The 18385-nt window shown below is 36.2% G+C and overlaps 1 protein-coding gene across 2 annotated transcripts; it reads left to right on the forward strand.

Moving 5' to 3' along the window:
• The first annotated feature begins 1588 nt into the window (after positions 1 to 1588).
• Positions 1589 to 14704, forward strand: LOC106171394 (cullin-3-A). 2 transcript variants are annotated; one of them, XM_086997279.1, is made up of 19 exons: positions 1590 to 2106; positions 2858 to 3055; positions 3347 to 3460; positions 3748 to 3908; positions 4333 to 4447; positions 4723 to 4854; positions 5372 to 5468; positions 6529 to 6668; positions 6941 to 7117; positions 7427 to 7597; positions 7759 to 7866; positions 8741 to 8865; positions 9233 to 9455; positions 10053 to 10170; positions 11261 to 11329; positions 11663 to 11735; positions 12395 to 12464; positions 12974 to 13080; positions 13739 to 14704. In XM_086997279.1, exons 1-19 carry the CDS (start codon positions 2050 to 2052, stop codon positions 13761 to 13763), a joined length of 2280 nt encoding a protein of 759 aa, XP_086853405.1. In that variant the 5' UTR covers positions 1590 to 2049; the 3' UTR covers positions 13764 to 14704. The 2 variants fall into 2 exon arrangements, with proteins under 2 accessions (XP_086853406.1, XP_086853405.1); XM_086997280.1 differs by lacking the exon at positions 2858 to 3055 and having other exon boundaries at positions 1589 to 2106.
• Positions 14705 to 18385: the final 3681 nt, after the last annotated feature.

The raw sequence follows: 18385 nt of genomic DNA on the forward strand, positions 1-18385 counted from the left end.
CTTTTGATAGTATGTCTTTTTGGGACCATTCCCTCAGATACTTGGATTGATCTTTCTCCCTGGAGAGTCTCACTAAATTGCTATCAACTTAACAGGCTTAAATGTCTGTCACACCTAGTAAAGCTGTAATTATATTTACCCTCTAGCTGATTCGCAAGCTGATATTCATGCAGAAAATGAACCAACCGTTCGGCTGGGGGGTTACAGAAGGTGATTTAACCGAAAACAGCAACCACAGCTAGCTTGTAAAGTTTGAATCGTGTTTTAGAGTTTAAGTATCGAAGTTCAGAAAATTCTCTTCCACTGTTGCATACGCTTGCATACAAGATTTTTCAAAATTTTGTGGCCGACTAGCATACTTGTAAATTCAATAACTTTTGATCGGCTGGCTTGATTTTCAAAAAGTAAAATGTTTTGGAAAGCTCATGAATTGTTCTATCAGATAATATCATTTTAATTATACGGTCCCTTATGATATTATCACGAAATAATTGTTAATATTTCCGTAAAGGGCAACTTCAACTCGTGGAAAAGAACTAGCGTTTTATAAAACAATGTCATGAAATGCAAGAGCCACCTACATGTAGTTTCAGGATTGGGGAAAATAACGCGATGACTCCTGTTTTTAATGTATCATGGCACCATTATGTAGGATATAAATATTTGAATTAAGAGGTCGGAGTCTATTAAAATCAGACCCAAATTATACATTAGAATACAGCATACATTAGAATTTCAAAATACGATCCTGGGTTTATTATTTATTCTTAAATTTATAATAAATAACCGTGGGCTCAAGGAAAGGTAAAGCGAAGAGACGATACAGTGATTTCCATAGATGTAAACAAAACATGAAATTAAAAGTTTGTTGCAGATTTCAAAACTTCTCAATTTTAGTTAAAATAATCAAGGTATATATATATATTAAAAAGGTTCAAACAATTCATAGAAAAAAGGGTTTGGCTGACGGCAGCTAAGAAGTTATTTTTCATGTCCATTTCCATACCGGAGCAGATAACTAATTTCTCCCTCCCGTAAGAGCGAATCATCTATCCTTCGCTGCACTTGGACTTGTACATTTATTAAAATTATGAAGGTTGATTTATATAGTTAACGCGTTTAAATGATTGACCAGTCAATATAACCAGTCACCATCTTCACCAAGTTCCATTGGAGATAAGGTATGTTCCAGAAAAAAATTACTAAAGGGGTTTAATCGTTTTTACAACAACCTATGAATGGAAAAATGAGCATATGGGGCATTTTCAGACTCAAGGCGTGTACGTAGGCTACTACTTACCTTAAATTTTCCCTGCCATCAACCCAGATGTTTTGAACAGAAACAAACCACCCTGACCACAAAACGACAAAATTATCACATCCGTTTACTACATCGAAAAGTATAAAATATTTAAAGAAATAAACTTGTTTTCCTCTTTTTTACGACAAAGCACGGGAGACGAACTAGAAACTATTTCCCTTAGACATATGCTGCAGGTCTTGACGCAGAAGTGAGGCATTGTGACAGTTGAGAACATATGGGAATTCCGGATGACGTCACGACTCACCATTTGCATTCTGGGAATATGGCTACCTTTAAGCAATTACTACGCAGCAGAGAACTATATTGATTTTTTTTAATGTTACAAATTCCGAGACTATAAAATGCTTCTATTCATTTTCAACTTTATGCAATGAATATTCTGACTCTCTATTATGTTTGACTTCGTCATACTATTTGATATTTGAAACTCGATATTTCGCGCAAGCACAAGGGAGAAGGTATGTGACACGGTGTAAGGCGAAAGAAGAAGATGAGGAGAAATACGACTAAATAACTTAACCATTTTGTTACTCTGAAGAGGATCGGGTCATCCTTTGGAGATCATTGTTTAGCGTTCATATCTGCTTCTTGCATGAGATTTGATTATAGACAAAATCTCACGTGGAACCCTAGGGAAATCGTGCGGGGTGGCCAAACGTTATCCTCTCCGAGTCGGACAAAATCGACTCAAATTTTTTAGGGATTGAATATAAACGTACCTCAAGATGTCGATGCCACCCAAGAAGGGAAAAGACACAAAGATGCGCATTCGGGCTTTCCCGGTTAGTAGTTTAAGTGTAACTGATTGATTATTGGCAGTTTGTTGAGTTAGTCGGGATTCTCTGGTACTGAACGCCTGTCATTTATTTTGGCTGCTGACGCCGTGTATTTACCCATTCCCATTTGTAGTGTTGAGCCAGTGATTCATCGTTTTTGAAATGTTAACATGGTTTGATTATATAAGACATTATTTATATGCTCATTAAGTTTGAGTGAAATATTTATGCTGCCTTTTATGCATGCTAATTGCTTATAACCCAGTTGGTGTCTGAAAGCAGTCTCTGAGGCTGCAATTAAACCAAAGTTGATCCTTGGACTAACAGGTCCATAGATCAAATTTAAACCCACCCACTTGTAAGCTTGCAGTGTAATCCCTGTAGGGTATCCATACAGTGTCTGTCATGGGATATGCAGCAAACTTTCAAGTCAGTTGGCCTATTTGATCTGCGGATATGTTAGTCCATGGATCAACTTGTTCTGTATGTGGCCAGAGTAAAGTTGTGATATATGTTACTATTTTAGGCAGTGCATTCAGTACTGAATTGCCTTTCTGTAATGAACGTATTCATTTGTTTCGTCTCAGAGAGTCTGAAGGGCATCCAGTCCAAATGAGCAGTACTTAGATCTGTGTTTTTAATTATGTTAAAGACTGATTAATCAACATTCAGTTACACATTTTGATAAAAGAAACATGCCAATACTCAGATATTGATTTGTTGTTGTATAGTTCCAAGTGCATTCTGACACTTTCAGATGACCATGGATGAAAAATATGTCAACAATATTTGGGCATTGTTGAAAAATGCAATTCAAGAGATACAGAAAAAGAACAATAGCGGACTTAGCTTTGAGGAGTTATACCGCAATGCATATACCATGGTGCTACACAAACATGGGGAAAAATTGTACACTGGCTTAAGAGAAGTTGTGTCTGAACATTTAGTAAATAAGGTAGGAATCTTAGTTTGACAATTTGAGTAGAATGAACACATGTTACTAGTGAAACATACTTTGCAAGTTGTACATTGTTGCACAGTTAATCAAATAATGTTTGTTTTTGCTGATGGGGGGGGGGGGGGGGGGCAAAATACTCTGTAGCTGTATATTCACAGTTTGAGAAGAATCATCGGAGTTGTGATATTTTAGGTAAACCTAGTTCAGATCCAGAATTATGTTGTGAAAAAAGTTCAGAATCTTTTATTGGTTTGCTCAGAAATCAGTTTTTTGTTTGATATTATTTAGGTGAGAGGTGATGTAGAACAGGCGCTGAATAACAATTTCCTACAGACTCTGAACAGTGCTTGGAATGACCACCAGACCTCTATGGTTATGATCAGAGATATCCTCATGTATATGGTAAGTTTGTAATGACCACCAGACCTCTATGGTTATGATCAGAGATATCCCCATGTTTATGGTGTCAAAAATCACTTTTTGATTGCATTAAAAAGATCGCCTACTATCAGTTTTAATATACCTATTCTGCTATGAAAATTGAACAAAATAATTTTGAATAATTCATATTGATTTATGGGAAAAAGCATGTCTGGTAAAAAAAATAGTTATAACTAATTTGACTCTTAAATCAAAAGCAGCACTGTGGTTTTTCTTACATTGGTCATGAAAATTATAATACCTTACAGGACAGAGTTTATGTGCAACAAAATGGAGTTGACAATGTCTACAATCTTGGGTTAATAATCTTCCGTGACCAAGTGGTACGCTGTCCAGTGATTCGAGATCATCTGCGACAGACACTGCTAGAGATGGTGGCCAGAGAGAGAAAGGGGGAGGTAGTAGACAGGTGAGAATACATAGAGAGAAAGTGGGAGCTAGTGGACAGGTGAGAATACAGGGACAGAAAGGGAGAGTTTGTAGACAGGTGAGAAAGGGGATAATAGATAAATGAAAATACAGGGAGGGAAAGAGGGAGGTAGTAGATAGGTGAGAATACTGGGGGAGAAAGGGGGAGTTAGTGGACAGGTAAGAATGCAGAGAGAGAAAGAGCGAGTTAGTAGACGGGTGAGAATACAGGGACAGAAAGGGAGATATGTCAACAATCTGTAGATTTCTGTGCAAAACCAACTATGAACAGCAATAATTCTTAGCAGTCTCGTGGCAATGAATGGGTAATGTTTGTTCAAGAGAATATTGTATCTGTTGTATCAGACCACTACATACTTATTCTAAGAGAATATTGTATTATGATGTCAGTGTGATCATTGCAGGTCAGCAGTGAAGAATGCGTGTCAGATGCTGATGGTGTTGGGTATAGACTCCAGGACTGTGTATGAGGAGGACTTCGAGAGGCCTTTCTTGGAACAGTCTGCAGACTTCTACAGGGTGAGTGGTGCTGCATTTTCTATAGAGCTAGCCTTTTACCAGTTTGAACCACCAAACACTGACAAAACCACTTTGAAAAGATACTATCTTGACTGCAAAATCTGATCCTATTCCACTGTTCAAGTATCATTACTTTCACTCAGAAGTTATGGGTATCAATCAGGTAGTTTATTTGTGTCTTTAAATGCCATACATCACATTATTTCAAGAGCCTTATTTGTGTGTAATGCAACATGTACAAGTCAAAATCTGGTCATCTTTTTTGTGATACCCAGCTTGAAAGTCAGAAGTTTCTTGGAGAGAACAGTGCGTCTGTGTATATAAAGAAAGTGGAGGCTCGAATCAATGAAGAGGCAGAGAGAGCAAGACACTACTTGGACAAATCCACAGAGGAACATGTCGTCAAGGTATCTGGTTCAGAATGTTTGTGTTAATTGGAAGAGGTGGGGGGGGGGGGGGGGGGGCTCTTATAAATTTATTGTTAGGATTGCATGTAAATAGAATTAATGACGAAAGCATTGATCCAATATCATATATGCATATGCACTCAGCAGAAATATATATAATCTCTCCATGTAAATTATTTATGTAACGAGTAATGGGCTATGGAATGTAATCTGTAGCTGTTGACAGTACGGACAGAAATCTGAAGCACGTTGACTACAAAATTTAATTTGTATGATTTAAAATGCATCTATCCTATAATGCAGATAAAATTTTTTGAAGTATCGCGTGGGGCATTTATATTTTGCTCAGTGTATATTGATTAGGTATCAGGTGCATGCATCTCTTTTGGAATATTTAATCTAAAATATATATTGAAATATTTTTCACAAATTGCAGGCCTGTCATGACAAAATCAATATTAATTATTTGATGTTAAAGGGGTAAAATACAGACTTAGTGTGGGTTTGTTCCTTGCAGGTGTTAGAAGATGAACTGATCTGTCAACATATGAAGACAATAGTGGACATGGAGAACTCTGGAGTGGTTCATATGCTCAAAAATAATAAAACAGAAGGTTGGTTTCACAATTGACCTTGTCAAGTCATGTAGTTGTGAATTTTTATCTGTGATTATGTAAGCTGACAGCTGTTTTTGTCAATGCTATTTGTAATGTTTGAGCTTTATTTAGATATCTTGTAAATTCCCAATATTATGGAACCTTACATAAAGACATGCCAATCTCTGAATCATGGTACGATAGGGTATATCAGTTGGAATTAGTATTGGCTGCAGTACACATGGAGGCAGAAGTCTGGTCTGGTCAAAATTATTTTTGAATTCATACAAAACTTCTCAAAACATCTAGTATCCATGTAAGGGACATTGCCCCATCCTATCAAAACATGTGGCATTCATGTAAGGGACATTGCCCCATCCTATCAAAACGTGCGTCATTCATGTAAGGGACATTGCCCCATCCTATCAAAACATGTGGCATTCATGTAAGGGACATTGCCCCATCCTATCAAAACATGTGGCATTCATGTAAGGGACATTGCCCCATCCTATCAAAACATGTGGCATTCATGTAAGGGACATTGCCCTATCCTATCAAAACATGTGGCATTCATGTAAGGGACATTGCCCCATCCTATCAAAACATTTGGCATTCATGTAAGGGACATTGCCCCATCCTATCAAAACATGTGGCATTCGTGTAAGGGACATTGCCCCATCCTGACTAAAATCAGGCTGTCACAAGAGAGTAAGTCCTGTTCACAGGGGAATGTAGCTTTTGACAATCACTGGTGTATTGAGTGCCATGTGGATGATAAGAAAGCCATTGAGTGAAAACTACCCTGTGCCAGAGGGAGGGACATGGCAAGAATTCAGTGAATAGACTTGAGAAATGAAATATTTCATGTAAAAGTTTGTTTTTATCCACTTGATATGACAAAGTGATTTATGATTAGTGACAGTGTTCTAACTCTTTTTTTCAGTGTGATTCCCTTAAATGGATGCTAGGTGTTTTGATAGGATGGGGCAATGTCTCTTACATGAATGAACTTAGTTTATGGTGTTATTCTATAAAGCAAGGCAAAGTTGTGTATTGTTATTTCTGGAACTTTTTTCAGATTTGGCATGTATGTACAAACTTTTCATTAGAGTCCCCAGTGGACTGAAAACAATGTGTGATTGTATCAGCTCCTACCTGCGAGAGAAGGGAAAGGCCTTGGTACAGGATGAAGATAAAAATGCCATCACATACATACAGGTACACACTGGTTTGACACTCAGGCTGGAGAGTTTTCAGAGGTTTAGTAGGATTCAGTGTTGTTTATTTTAACAGTTAAATTTCTGACATTTTTACACCAAAGCTCAGAGTCACATCACTCCCTCGTGAAGATTTTGAAAATTTTCAAATCATTTTCATTCTTTTGTATTAGAAATCTTTAAGAAAGGGTTTGAGCACAAATTAAAAAGGTTTTCGAGATAGATCTGATGTGCTAGTATCAAGTAATCCATCTGTTACATTTCTGCTTTCAGAGTCTGCTTGATCTCAAGGACAGGTTTGATCACTTCCTGTATGAGTCTTTCAGTGAAGACAGGGAGTTTAAGAAAATGATATCTGGTGATTTTGAATACTTCATCAATCTCAACTCCAAATCTCCAGAATATTTGTCATTATTTATAGATGATAAACTGAAGAAGGGTGTCAAAGGGGTGAGTGTCAATTCAAAAGGATAGAGATGATATTGTTTGATAAATTTCTCACGACACTGATGAAAATAATACAACCTCTGAACCACACAACCATTTTTTTGTAACATTTGTACCCACCCCCACCCCCTCGAAAAAATATTATTAATCAAAATGGTATTGACAAATTTCGCAGTCTCAGTGCAATTTTGAAGCCTTTAACTTCTGTTTCTTGGAAATTGTAACTACATCTCTAAGTATGGCTCTCCCCAGACAACCTTCCAGTACTATACTGACCTTCATATTGTAATCGTATATCATGTGTTATTCCAGATGTCAGAGCAGGAAATAGAACAAGTGTTAGACAAAAGCATGGTCCTGTTTAGGTTTTTGCAAGAGAAGGACGTCTTTGAGCGTTATTACAAACAACACTTGGCCAAACGTCTTCTGCTCAACAAGAGTGTGTCTGACGACTCCGAGAAGAACATGATTTCTAAACTGAAGGTAAGGGATTAGGGGATGTTACATGTCAGCCCACTGCACTTGGTAGCTATGTATATATTGGTAATATGGATTTGTATTTTAATGTCTCATTTTGAGTATTTTCTGCCTTTATGAATTTTATGTCATAATCTCTACTTACTCCCCTTCCCCTCTACTTTCAGACTGAGTGTGGTTGTCAGTTCACATCCAAGCTGGAGGGAATGTTTAAGGACATGACGGTGTCCAACACTACCATGGATGAATTCAAAGGACAGGTACAGACATCCAATGTAAGTAGATTTCACATGATATATAATGGGTGAATGTTTCAGAGATTGCATGAAAGGGAAATTGGCAGAAATTTTCATGACAGAAGAAAACAAATGCACAGTAAACACAGAACAGTTAATGGAGGGCTGACATGACCTCCTGTTAGTTGTAATTATTTTATTACGTCAGCTTAGAGAATGAGTGATTGTGAACTTATTTTAAATCAGATGAATGAGTTTCTTATCTGCACAATGCAGACATGGGGAAAACTTTGCTTGGAGGTATTTAGGGTCTAGAGATCTTGTGCAGATCCTCCTACTTTAATGTAGGTCCGAACTATGTCAGCTTTATCACAGATTTTAGATGCTAGAAGACAGGCATGGAACGTAAGGGCCATTAAGTCTTATATAATCACCACATGGCACTTTAAATGTTCAGCATGTTAAACCCACTTTCCACTGCAACAAACAAGCCATAGCTGTTACACACGTGAAGACAGGAAGTTGGCAAGAGGCCATGTGCTCATTGGCCAAAAGTATATAGATCAAAACTGAATGCAGATCATGCCATACAAATAGCATACAGATATAATGCCCTCATTTGAACATAAACTTTGAGGTGACTCTGTGAATTTTTTTTTTTTTAATTTCATTTGTCAAAATTTATGTATGATATATTTTTATGTATTGTGTTTTCACAAAACCTTGCTGATCCAGAGGACCAGCGACATCTAATATCTTACCAGTCCTCAGGCTTTTCTGGTGGTCAGGACCAGTCGGTCTGGCAGTTTTCCCATGACTGCAATGTAAACTTGGCATGGTAAAGAAGTAAACTGTTGATTTGTTAAAATTGTCTGACTTTCACCATGATGCATGTTTTTATATTCTGTCCCAGACACATCTCCATGGCGTTGACCTGTTTGTGAGAGTGTTAACCACAGGGTTCTGGCCCACACAGTCCGCCACACCCAAGTGTAACATTCCCCAGGCACCAAGGATGGCCTTCGAAGCTTTTAGAAGGTGAGACAATTAGCCCAACATATACCTCAGGGACCGACACTGGGTTGTTCACACAGTTATTAACTAGAAGAAGCTTCTGACCTGATTCTGCTGTGTGCTGAATTTTGTCATTCAGATTACAACAGAAGCCATGGATCTGCAACAAGTTAATATTTTTATATTCATTGTCAAAGGGGGGAAATGGTGCAACCTTTGTAAACTGTAGTTTGATTTTTATTGACCATGCCAATATAAGATTTTTCCAGTCTAAACGGGTCAATCAAAGAAAGTCGAGGAAAATTTGGAGTATTTAGGGAAATTTACATATGCCTTTCAAACAAATGGGTTTCATAAGGTGTAATTAATTATTTGTTTTGATTCCCTCCAGGTTTTACCTTGGCAAACACAGTGGCCGCCAGCTGTCCTTACAGCCCAACCTGGGCTCTGCTGACCTGAACGCCACCTTCTATGGCAGTAAGAAAGAGGAGGCAGAGGCCAGTGGTGCCAGCAGTGCGTCCAAGGGGGGCCCCAGGAAGCACATCATTCAGGTGTCTACATACCAGATGTGTGTCCTGATGCTGTTCAACAACACAGACAGGTGGACATATGAGGTGAGACTGCTTCATGCCTGTTTCTTATTGAACTTGAAGATTATTTAATATGTTTAGTTTTCCTCCTTTACTGATATCCCGTCTCCTTTCTTGACTTCTGATTTGTCTTCACACAACATTTGAGGTACAAGCAAGTTTACTGCACAAAGGAATGCACTAAAATAAAATGTAAATCCTCTGTGTGTCTGAATTTGAAGTTTCACTGTGGGTAATACATAGACATAGGCTGCCGGAGAAGGTTTTTGTTATGAGATCTGCAAGCATTGTTGATTGAAAGTTCAAAATGTCAGAACTCCAGTTAAAAGACTGTTCTATTGGGGGTTACTATATTTAATTTATAGGTCCAGTTTATCTGTTTGTTTTTCTATCACTGAAAAATTTTTATGTACAGACACAGATGTGTCTGTACATATTGCTATCACCTGCGTCTGTCGTCGCTGTCGCCGTGCACTTTCAGTGTAAACACGATAAGTGGAAGACAGTTTTACCTTTTGGCTTTATTTTCTGATTTTTGCAAACTAAGGATTTCAGTAATTTGATTTTTATATTTCCTTGAATATTTTGGTATGTGCATGTTGAGTTATGATTATTTTCCAGGATATAAAAAGTGAGACAGATATCCCAGAGAAAGACTTAATGAGGGCACTGCAGTCCTTAGCACTAGGAAAAATAGCACAGAGGATTCTGTCCAAGGAACCCAAAACAAAGGATATAGGTAGGTATAATAAGCTATAGGTCAGAATATAACTGTCATAGACTCATATTGTCTGGAGAAAGGAAAAAATAGTATAGTGGTATGGTGTCTCCTCAATGTCTCACACATGTTCGGCAGGGTTAAACATGATAATTTGTTCAACACAATTGCATTTGAAGTAAAAATACTATACTTATATTGGTTAATCTATGTCAGCGGCATCTCCTGCTAGTTAAAGGGATAATAACTCTTCGTTTTGGCCAAAAAATGAATTTTCCTGGAGTAAACAATCATTTTCCCATACTTACCAATGGTTAATGAATCCATTTTTACATTCAAAGTTAGTCCTTGGTTTTTTTTCTAAAAAGTTTGGTTTTTTGTTAAAATCTCTTAAGAGATTTTAACAGAGTATAGCCATCAATGGAGGTTACGTGGTCTAAAGACAAGTTCAAATATCAGAATAATAGTTATAACTGCCGTTTTTGTGGTAAAACAGAATATATTATATTTCTATGAGTTATTCACAATGTTTTTATTGTGAAATATAGATCTCATACGAAGAGTTATTATCCCTTTAATATATGGGCACTGTATATATTTGAGAGGCATCTCGTGTGTTTACTAGTTAATATATGGGCACTGTATATATTTGAGAGGCATCTCGTGTGTTTACTAGTTAATATATGGGTATTGTATATATTTGAGAGGCATCTCGTGTGTTTACTAGTTAATAAATGGGCACTGTATATATTTGAGAGGCATCTCGTGTGTTTACTAGTTAATAAATGGGCACTGTATATATTTGAGAGGCATCTCGTGTGTTTACTAGTTAATATATGGGCACTGTATATATTTGAGAGGCATCTCGTGTGTTTACTAGTTAATATATGGGCACTGTATATATTTGAGAGGCATCTCGTGTGTTTACTAGTTAATATATGGGTATTGTATATATTTGAGAGGGGTCTCATGTGTTTACTAGTTAATATATGGGTATTGTATATATTTGAGAGGGGTCTCATGTGTTTACTAGTTAATATATGGGTATTGTATATATTTGAGAGGGGTCTCATGTGTTTACTAGTTAATTAATGGGTGATGTATATTTCAGAGGCATCTCATGTGTTTAGTGTGAATGACCAGTTCACATCCAAGCTGTTTAGGGTGAAGATCCAGACAGGTAAGCTAAACTACTTCACCAGGAAGAGTTTTCTAGAGAATAATCAGATTGTCACAGTACAAAGATAAAATCCTGATTTAGACATGCTTTAAATCAAGATCTCTTTGATAGTTTTGAAAAGAATAATGGGTGAAAGTTTTTTCTCTCCAACTGGCACATGACCAATGCCCTCAATAACCCTTTAAAGTGAACTGTGCATTTTTAATCTTGTCACATGTTTATTGCCCAAATTGATATCAAGTTGATATCTTGTGTTGCATTCCAGTTGCTAGAAATAGGCAAATGTTCAGTGCCTACATTGATATCAAATTGATAACCTATGTTGCATTCCAGTTGCTGCCAAAGGGGAATCAGAACCAGAGAGGAAAGAAACAAGGAGCAAAGTTGATGAAGACAGAAAACATGAATATCCTTTGTTCAATTCTTATATTGTAGAAAACTTATGGTAGTTTATATTCTGTTTAAACTGGGAATTTTCTAAGTTTTGTCAGTTGACCTGATTAAGTAAACCCACAAATCTGATCTGTAAATCATCTTCAAAGTTACACCCCTTCAATTCACTTCACTAGCAGAAATTTTGGAGACAATATTTTAAAGATTCTGTTTGTCCTCACTTTGTTTGTCCACACCTTGATAAGTTGTCCTGAGAGACCATTCCCAGACCCTATCATACTTACTGTGAATCGATCTATCTCTAAGAGGATTCTCACTAAACTGCAATCAAATTAAGTGGCTTAGATGTCTGTCACGCTTACTGAAGCTTTTAGGGGGTAATTACCTATCATTAAGCAGTTCCAGTAGGCTTGTCAGACATCTAAGCCCCTAAAGCTGAAAGCAATTTAGTGAGAAACCTCTGGGAGATGGATCAATACTGTTAGATTGATCTAGGTATGGGAACCCAGTCTTAAACAGTAAATGAAGCTTTACATGAAGTATACATGAGATTTAATTTGTAAACAATTTCTTTGTGAATATGAATGGTTGCTAAGTATCTTGTTGCTAGAACAGAGAATCATATTTCAGACTACTTTGTAGAACTTATTACCTGCCTTAACTGTTTGTCACAATAGAAGCTGCTATAGTCCGGGTGATGAAGGCCAGGAAGCGGATGCAACACAACGTCCTGGTATCTGAGGTAAGATATATAAACATGTCAGCAATACTGTCAAATGTACAGGAATCAGATGCAATGCACCAGCCTGGTATCTGTAAGATATATAAACAAGGCAGCAAAGCTATCAAAGGTTACAGAAGTGGGTGCAACACAATTTCCTGGTATCATAGGTAAGATAAAAAAAGGATGGGGGGATAAGTATTTTGAATTATTTCTGAAGACTGAAATGATGCAGTTGACGTCCAGCCATGATCTTTAACCACATGTCTCTGTTGTTAAATTCTAAGAAGGCTTTGTAAAGCCAATATGTGGTTTTCTTATAGTTTATGGTAAATGAATGCAATTTTCAAGTCAAAATATATTTGCAGTGTATTATTTTTCCTCCTGCTAGGGAGGACTTAAGACTAAGAGATTGTCTGTCTGTAAAAGAATTGAGGAGGCAGATACTGACAGAACTTGAAAGTAAAAAGAAAAGTGCTTTTGTAGACCTGTCAAAGCAGTGATGCAATTTTTGATATGCTCTTTTGCAGGTAACAGAACAGTTAAAAGTACGGTTTCTTCCTAGTCCAGTGGTGATCAAGAAGAGGATAGAAGGTCTTATAGAGAGAGAATATCTAGCCAGGACACCAGAAGATAGGTAAGGGTAAATAACAGGGACAGAGTATAGCAATTTGCAAGGGGTTGAACATCCAAATTGGAAGTATTTTGAAAAGTTTAGTATACCTTGACATTTTGTCATTTTGTTTTTAATACATAAGTAGGCCCAAATAAAAAAATGTGTACAGAATACGTACAAATGTTGGTTTTATTTGCCCCAAATGTTCCCATAAAAAGAGACCCTGATGCTAAGCTCTGTAATGACCCATTTTTATTGTGCATTGGAACGCTCACTAAAAGCACACTAAAATAGGAACATTCCATAATGGGGTACCCAGGCCTTACTTTTTGGGCACATTTGGGATGAAGCAAGCCAACATAATTATATAGTTACTCAGAGCACATTATTTGGAATGCACTGAGTGTAAAATGGACATTATGGCAGGATTGCCTGTCGTCTCATCGCTTGGGCTTGATGTATTGCATTTTAACTTTGATTTTCAAATTTCTGAATTAAATTGTATGCATTGATATCAAAAGATTCATTAAAGTCATGGAGCATTGAAGGAATAAGTTAAAAAGGGTTTACAAAGAATTTGTGGTGAAGTTTTGTGAAATCACTTTGCTCTAGGGACATTTTTACATTTACAACACTAATTTAGGTACATGCTATTCAAAATTTTCATTTTTTTTTTCAGAAAAATTTACAATTACGTGGCATAGGGAAATGCCGTAGCTTACAGACTATGGAATTGTAATGTGACAGTGTCACAGACAGACTTCAGTGCTCATAAGACACTTCTCATCAAAGAAGAGGAGCAACAGCAAGAGATAATTTTGTTTTATTCTGGGTCATCCCCCAGCATTTGGACATAAAGTCTGGAACTGGTGGATACATTCTGTTTGTTGGTGTTGACATCATTACATCACTGACTGACAAGTGGATTAATGCGGTTTCCATTTAGAAATTCGTCTTTGGTGGAACTGAAGTTATATGGACTGTTATTGTGAAGGGGTCATTGTTTCCAGTGTTAGAGAGAGTTCTTAATTTATTTCCTTACAAACCTCTCTTGTTGCCAGAGAGCAGCTAGCAAATGGCGGCTCTGCCTCCAGGTGAATTTGTTTGGGGAGTTGCAGACATGGTGATGATGTTCCACATGTGCAGCCCTTTAAAATGATATGGCGAATTGTGCCGCCCAACCTGTCAATCATATACAGAGTAATTTAGCTGCCAGTTGCCATCTTTGCTGTCGTTATTTCTTTTTGCATGCTGCAAATCAGACCAGGCCGGCCTAGGAAATCTTACTTAAAGTGTCTACACTTAAAGTCTGTTAAATCTTGCCTCCTCACTTGTTAATGAATGCAAGGCCAATGGTTGTTTGACCAAAGGAAGTGTTACATATGCTTATCTTCATGAACACTGGGTTGAGATTGGCTTCCTATGCCTGAACTTCAGCAATTGCTTGTGCTTTGCTCCGTAAGGATGTTGACAGTGCCATTTGATTCTGAAGCAGTGAAGACAATTTTCTCATGGCAGGGTGCCATGTGGGATTTGAAAAAAAGAGCCCCATATAAATATATATAAATGTGTATATTTTTTGGGGGAAATTTACATGTGCATTTTATTTCATGTGTAGATCATTAAAATATGTTGAACCTGATAATGTGTTGTGTTGAAATCCTTGTACTGACATACTTTTAGTAACATATATGTAAGTTAAGAAATTGATGAAGAATACACAAATTAGTAAAGTGCCCTGATGTTGTATTTGAAGATGATGATGTGACCACATTGCTGCTAAGACTGAGTTTGGGGTCATTAGCACCATTGTCCCTGAGCTATGTCCGCTGCTCACTACCAGTGCCCATTTCTGTAGAAGTGCAGCAGCTGCACAAATATGACAAAGATTTAGAAGAAGTAATGACAGATTTACATCTTTCATAACAAATAAATGTGTGTTCCTAGATACACAGCATCTAAGACATTTCAGTACCCCGGACATGTGTTATCACCTTGCCTTGGTCAACTACTGAAGGTCAAAATGTGCAGACACAAGCCCCAAAATTATAAACAAAACATTGATGTATTATTAACAAAGTTATTACTACCACTAAAAACAAACCATTTCCTACATAAATGCAATTAATTATCTTTATTGCAGTTTTATGTAGCCAAATGTTCACAAGCACAACGAAGATCTTTTTTTGCTCCAATGTAAATAAGATAAGTCCATATGACTGAAAATTGTCATTTATTAATGACAAAAACTAATAAGATATAAAGTTACAAAACTGGGGAGATAATATGACATCCCCCAAACTATATAACTACCATAATATAAATATAATAAAGTAGGTTAATGAGTGTAACCAAGATTGGTTAAGAAAAATATGAGGAATCACAACAGCTATAGGAGCAAAAAGATGGCACAAATGAAAATAAAAGGCCATAAGATGTGAGAGAAGCTGGCTACATAAATCATATTTTTAGCTTTCTTCCAACTTAAAATCATGATCAAGTAAAAGAGCCAGAGAAATTTGTATTCCATTTAATCTGGAACTGCCCTACACACAGAGCCAAAAAGTGTACTAAATAAAGATTAATCTTATGGTGGTCTGAACTGACAAATATACAAGCTTTTACCTAATCTTTAACAAATATATGGTCAAGAAGATTAATAAGAGAAGATAAAACATAGCAACAATTTAACCCAAATAGACAGATCAATTTCAGTGTTGTGGTTCTGATTATATCAATAAAAATGCATTGGTAGAGTTTTAAAAAAATATAATCTATAACAATGAAAAGGATCTCTTAACACCACCACTTTTCATGTTTAAAATATAAAAAAAGAAAATAAAATTATTTTAATTTATAAACATTGGTTGAAGGCAGGTATCTGCTGGTATGTCAATGGTTTACTAACTAGTGTCCGATCATTCGTTATTTTGACAAATAGTGTCTTTTTAAAAGACCACTGTTCCTGAAACAAATTTCATTGTATTTTAAGGTTTGCTGTGATTAGTGAAAAGAACTAGAGCTTTAAATATGGGACACAATTGTTTACAATTGTCAAACTATTCATTCCATGCAATTTTGATATTAAAGCACAATAAAGAAACAAAGGACATATATAATATTCTGAGCAAACAAAGTGAAATGAGAGAAATAAATAGAAGAAAACAATAAGCAACGGAAATATAGATGAAAAATAGAGGAAAATATACATACAAAGGAAAATTTGCACAAAAGTCCACCATACAATGCCCGTACAATACCTATGCAATTCCCGTGCGGGGATTGCGCAATGCCATCTCGGTATGGTTACAGTCTACGGGCTTTCAATTTCAAAAACTTGTCAAAAGTCACAGCTTGAAAAAAATCGTAGACACTGCGGCGGCCTTAAATCCGTACGATCCCATCTACCTCCACTCAGACGCTGAACGAAAGGGAATTACCGACAGTATGCAACATTGGTCAAAAAGGTTGTCCTACCCGAAATTCCATGTGCTTTTATTTTCAGATGATCACAGCTGTATGCTGTGTCTGTACATACTGTATAGCCATCACCTGCGTCTGTCGTCGCCATCGTCGTCGCCGTGCACTTTCACCGATAACACGATAAGTGAAAAACTGTTTTACCTTTTGGCTTGAAACTTACAGAACTGATGAATATTCATAATACGCAGGTCAAGTTCAAAAATCAGCATGATCGGGCCATTTTTATCAAAGTTATGCTGTTTTTTCACTTTTTTCAGCTTATATGCAACACTGATAACACATTTCAAGGAAAATCGATTGGTCAATTGTCTTGAAATTCAAAGGAGTTATCAGTATTACTGAAATACAGATTAAGTTCGAAAATAAGCTTGATCGGTTAAGTTTTGGTGAAGTTATACCTTTTTTGTAAATAAGTGTTTTTTCCTCGGATTTAATTCTTAGGCATGTTAACAGTCTCATTTTTTAACTTATTAGATATGTAAAGGTGTTCTTTTGACATTTTCTGCATCTTAACAATATTGTTAGTTGATCACATAAATGATGGTAAACCTGTTATTGTGTAATGAAGTGTCAAAAATGGAAATAAACTCATACCTTTATAGTTTGTCAGATTCAATCATTCACTATGTTCAGAATCTCAGAATGGAGCAAATTGGACATTTAAAATTGTTCTATTGATATTTTTTCCTATGTCAACAATTTACTTAGTTGATCGTTTAAAAATAACAGGAAATCGATTATTTTGTGTTATGTAAAAAAGGTGTTGAAAATGGAAATAAATCCATTTCAATACAGTTCTCTTGTTTACATTTTGGCATTTCAAGGTTTGACTCTGAACTTCCATGGACTTGAAAACTTTAGCTTGTCACATTTTCTGAATATCTGTGATACATTTATTTTATTATTAAAAATTGATGGTCATTATACTGTTAAGCATTATGTAATATTGCATCACAATTGAAGTTAACCCTGTTTTGGGCACTGCCGCCATAGTGACCATTAAAGCAAAACCATGCCACTTACTCTTCTCACACTTACAGAAAAGAAACATGGAACTTGATTAATTTTTCTGGAAGTTATACATTTTTTCGCGAAAACTTAAGGTGTAACTTTAACTTCCATGGGCTATGAAAACCTGTGCTAGTCATAATTGATGGTCATTATGCTGTTATGCATTATGTAATATTGCATCAAATTTGAAGAAACCCCAATTTGGGCACTGCCTTCATAGTGACCATTAAAGAAAAATCATGTCACTTACTCTTCTTGACATACAGATCAAATAAGAAAACCAGTTCAATTGGATTATCATTTTTATTGGATTAATGCAATTTTCATGTGAAATTTTCATTTTTCTCGGTCTGGCACTTTCTAAGTGTGTACTTTAACTCTCATGGCCCTGAAACCTTATCCTTTTACTTTCATCGGTATCACCTGTTGTGCATAATTAAAATTTGAAGTTGACTTTGCAGTTTAGTATAATGTATTATTGCATCAGAATTAACAATATTCTATTTTGTGAATTATTATTTTCTTCTTTTTGTCTGTACATTTGACAGCTTTGCTGCCTTGTTTTTTATTTCAGATACCATATCTTACGTGAATAATCGTTCAGAAAATACCAAATAGCGGTAAAAATATTTATATTTTGTAATATTAATTCAAATTTAGAATATGCACCTCCTGTACTCTAGTGTTTGTCTGTGAGTTCAGAGGTAAAGAAATGTCTTTTAAGTTAAAAAGACACCGCCAAAGGCAAATATCACCAAATTTACACAAAATTAGCATTAGCATGTGCTCGTTAAGGGTCACGTATCTAACAGCGTGTGTGCAATTATTGTTA

The sequence above is a fragment of the Lingula anatina genome, chromosome 10 (assembly GCF_051362555.1).
Source record: "Lingula anatina isolate TDL-2025a chromosome 10, LinAna3.0, whole genome shotgun sequence".
Taxonomy (NCBI): domain Eukaryota; kingdom Metazoa; phylum Brachiopoda; class Lingulata; order Lingulida; family Lingulidae; genus Lingula; species Lingula anatina.

Bases quoted from the DNA above. Each gene is read 5' to 3' on its own strand.
- LOC106171394 (XM_086997279.1), top strand. From the start codon at position 2,050: ATGTCGATGCCACCCAAGAAGGGAAAAGACACAAAGATGCGCATTCGG. The intron at 6,669-6,940 runs GTACACACTGGT...TTCTGCTTTCAG, and splicing joins ATGCCATCACATACATACAG to AGTCTGCTTGATCTCAAGGA. The intron at 7,118-7,426 runs GTGAGTGTCAAT...GTGTTATTCCAG, and splicing joins TGAAGAAGGGTGTCAAAGGG to ATGTCAGAGCAGGAAATAGA.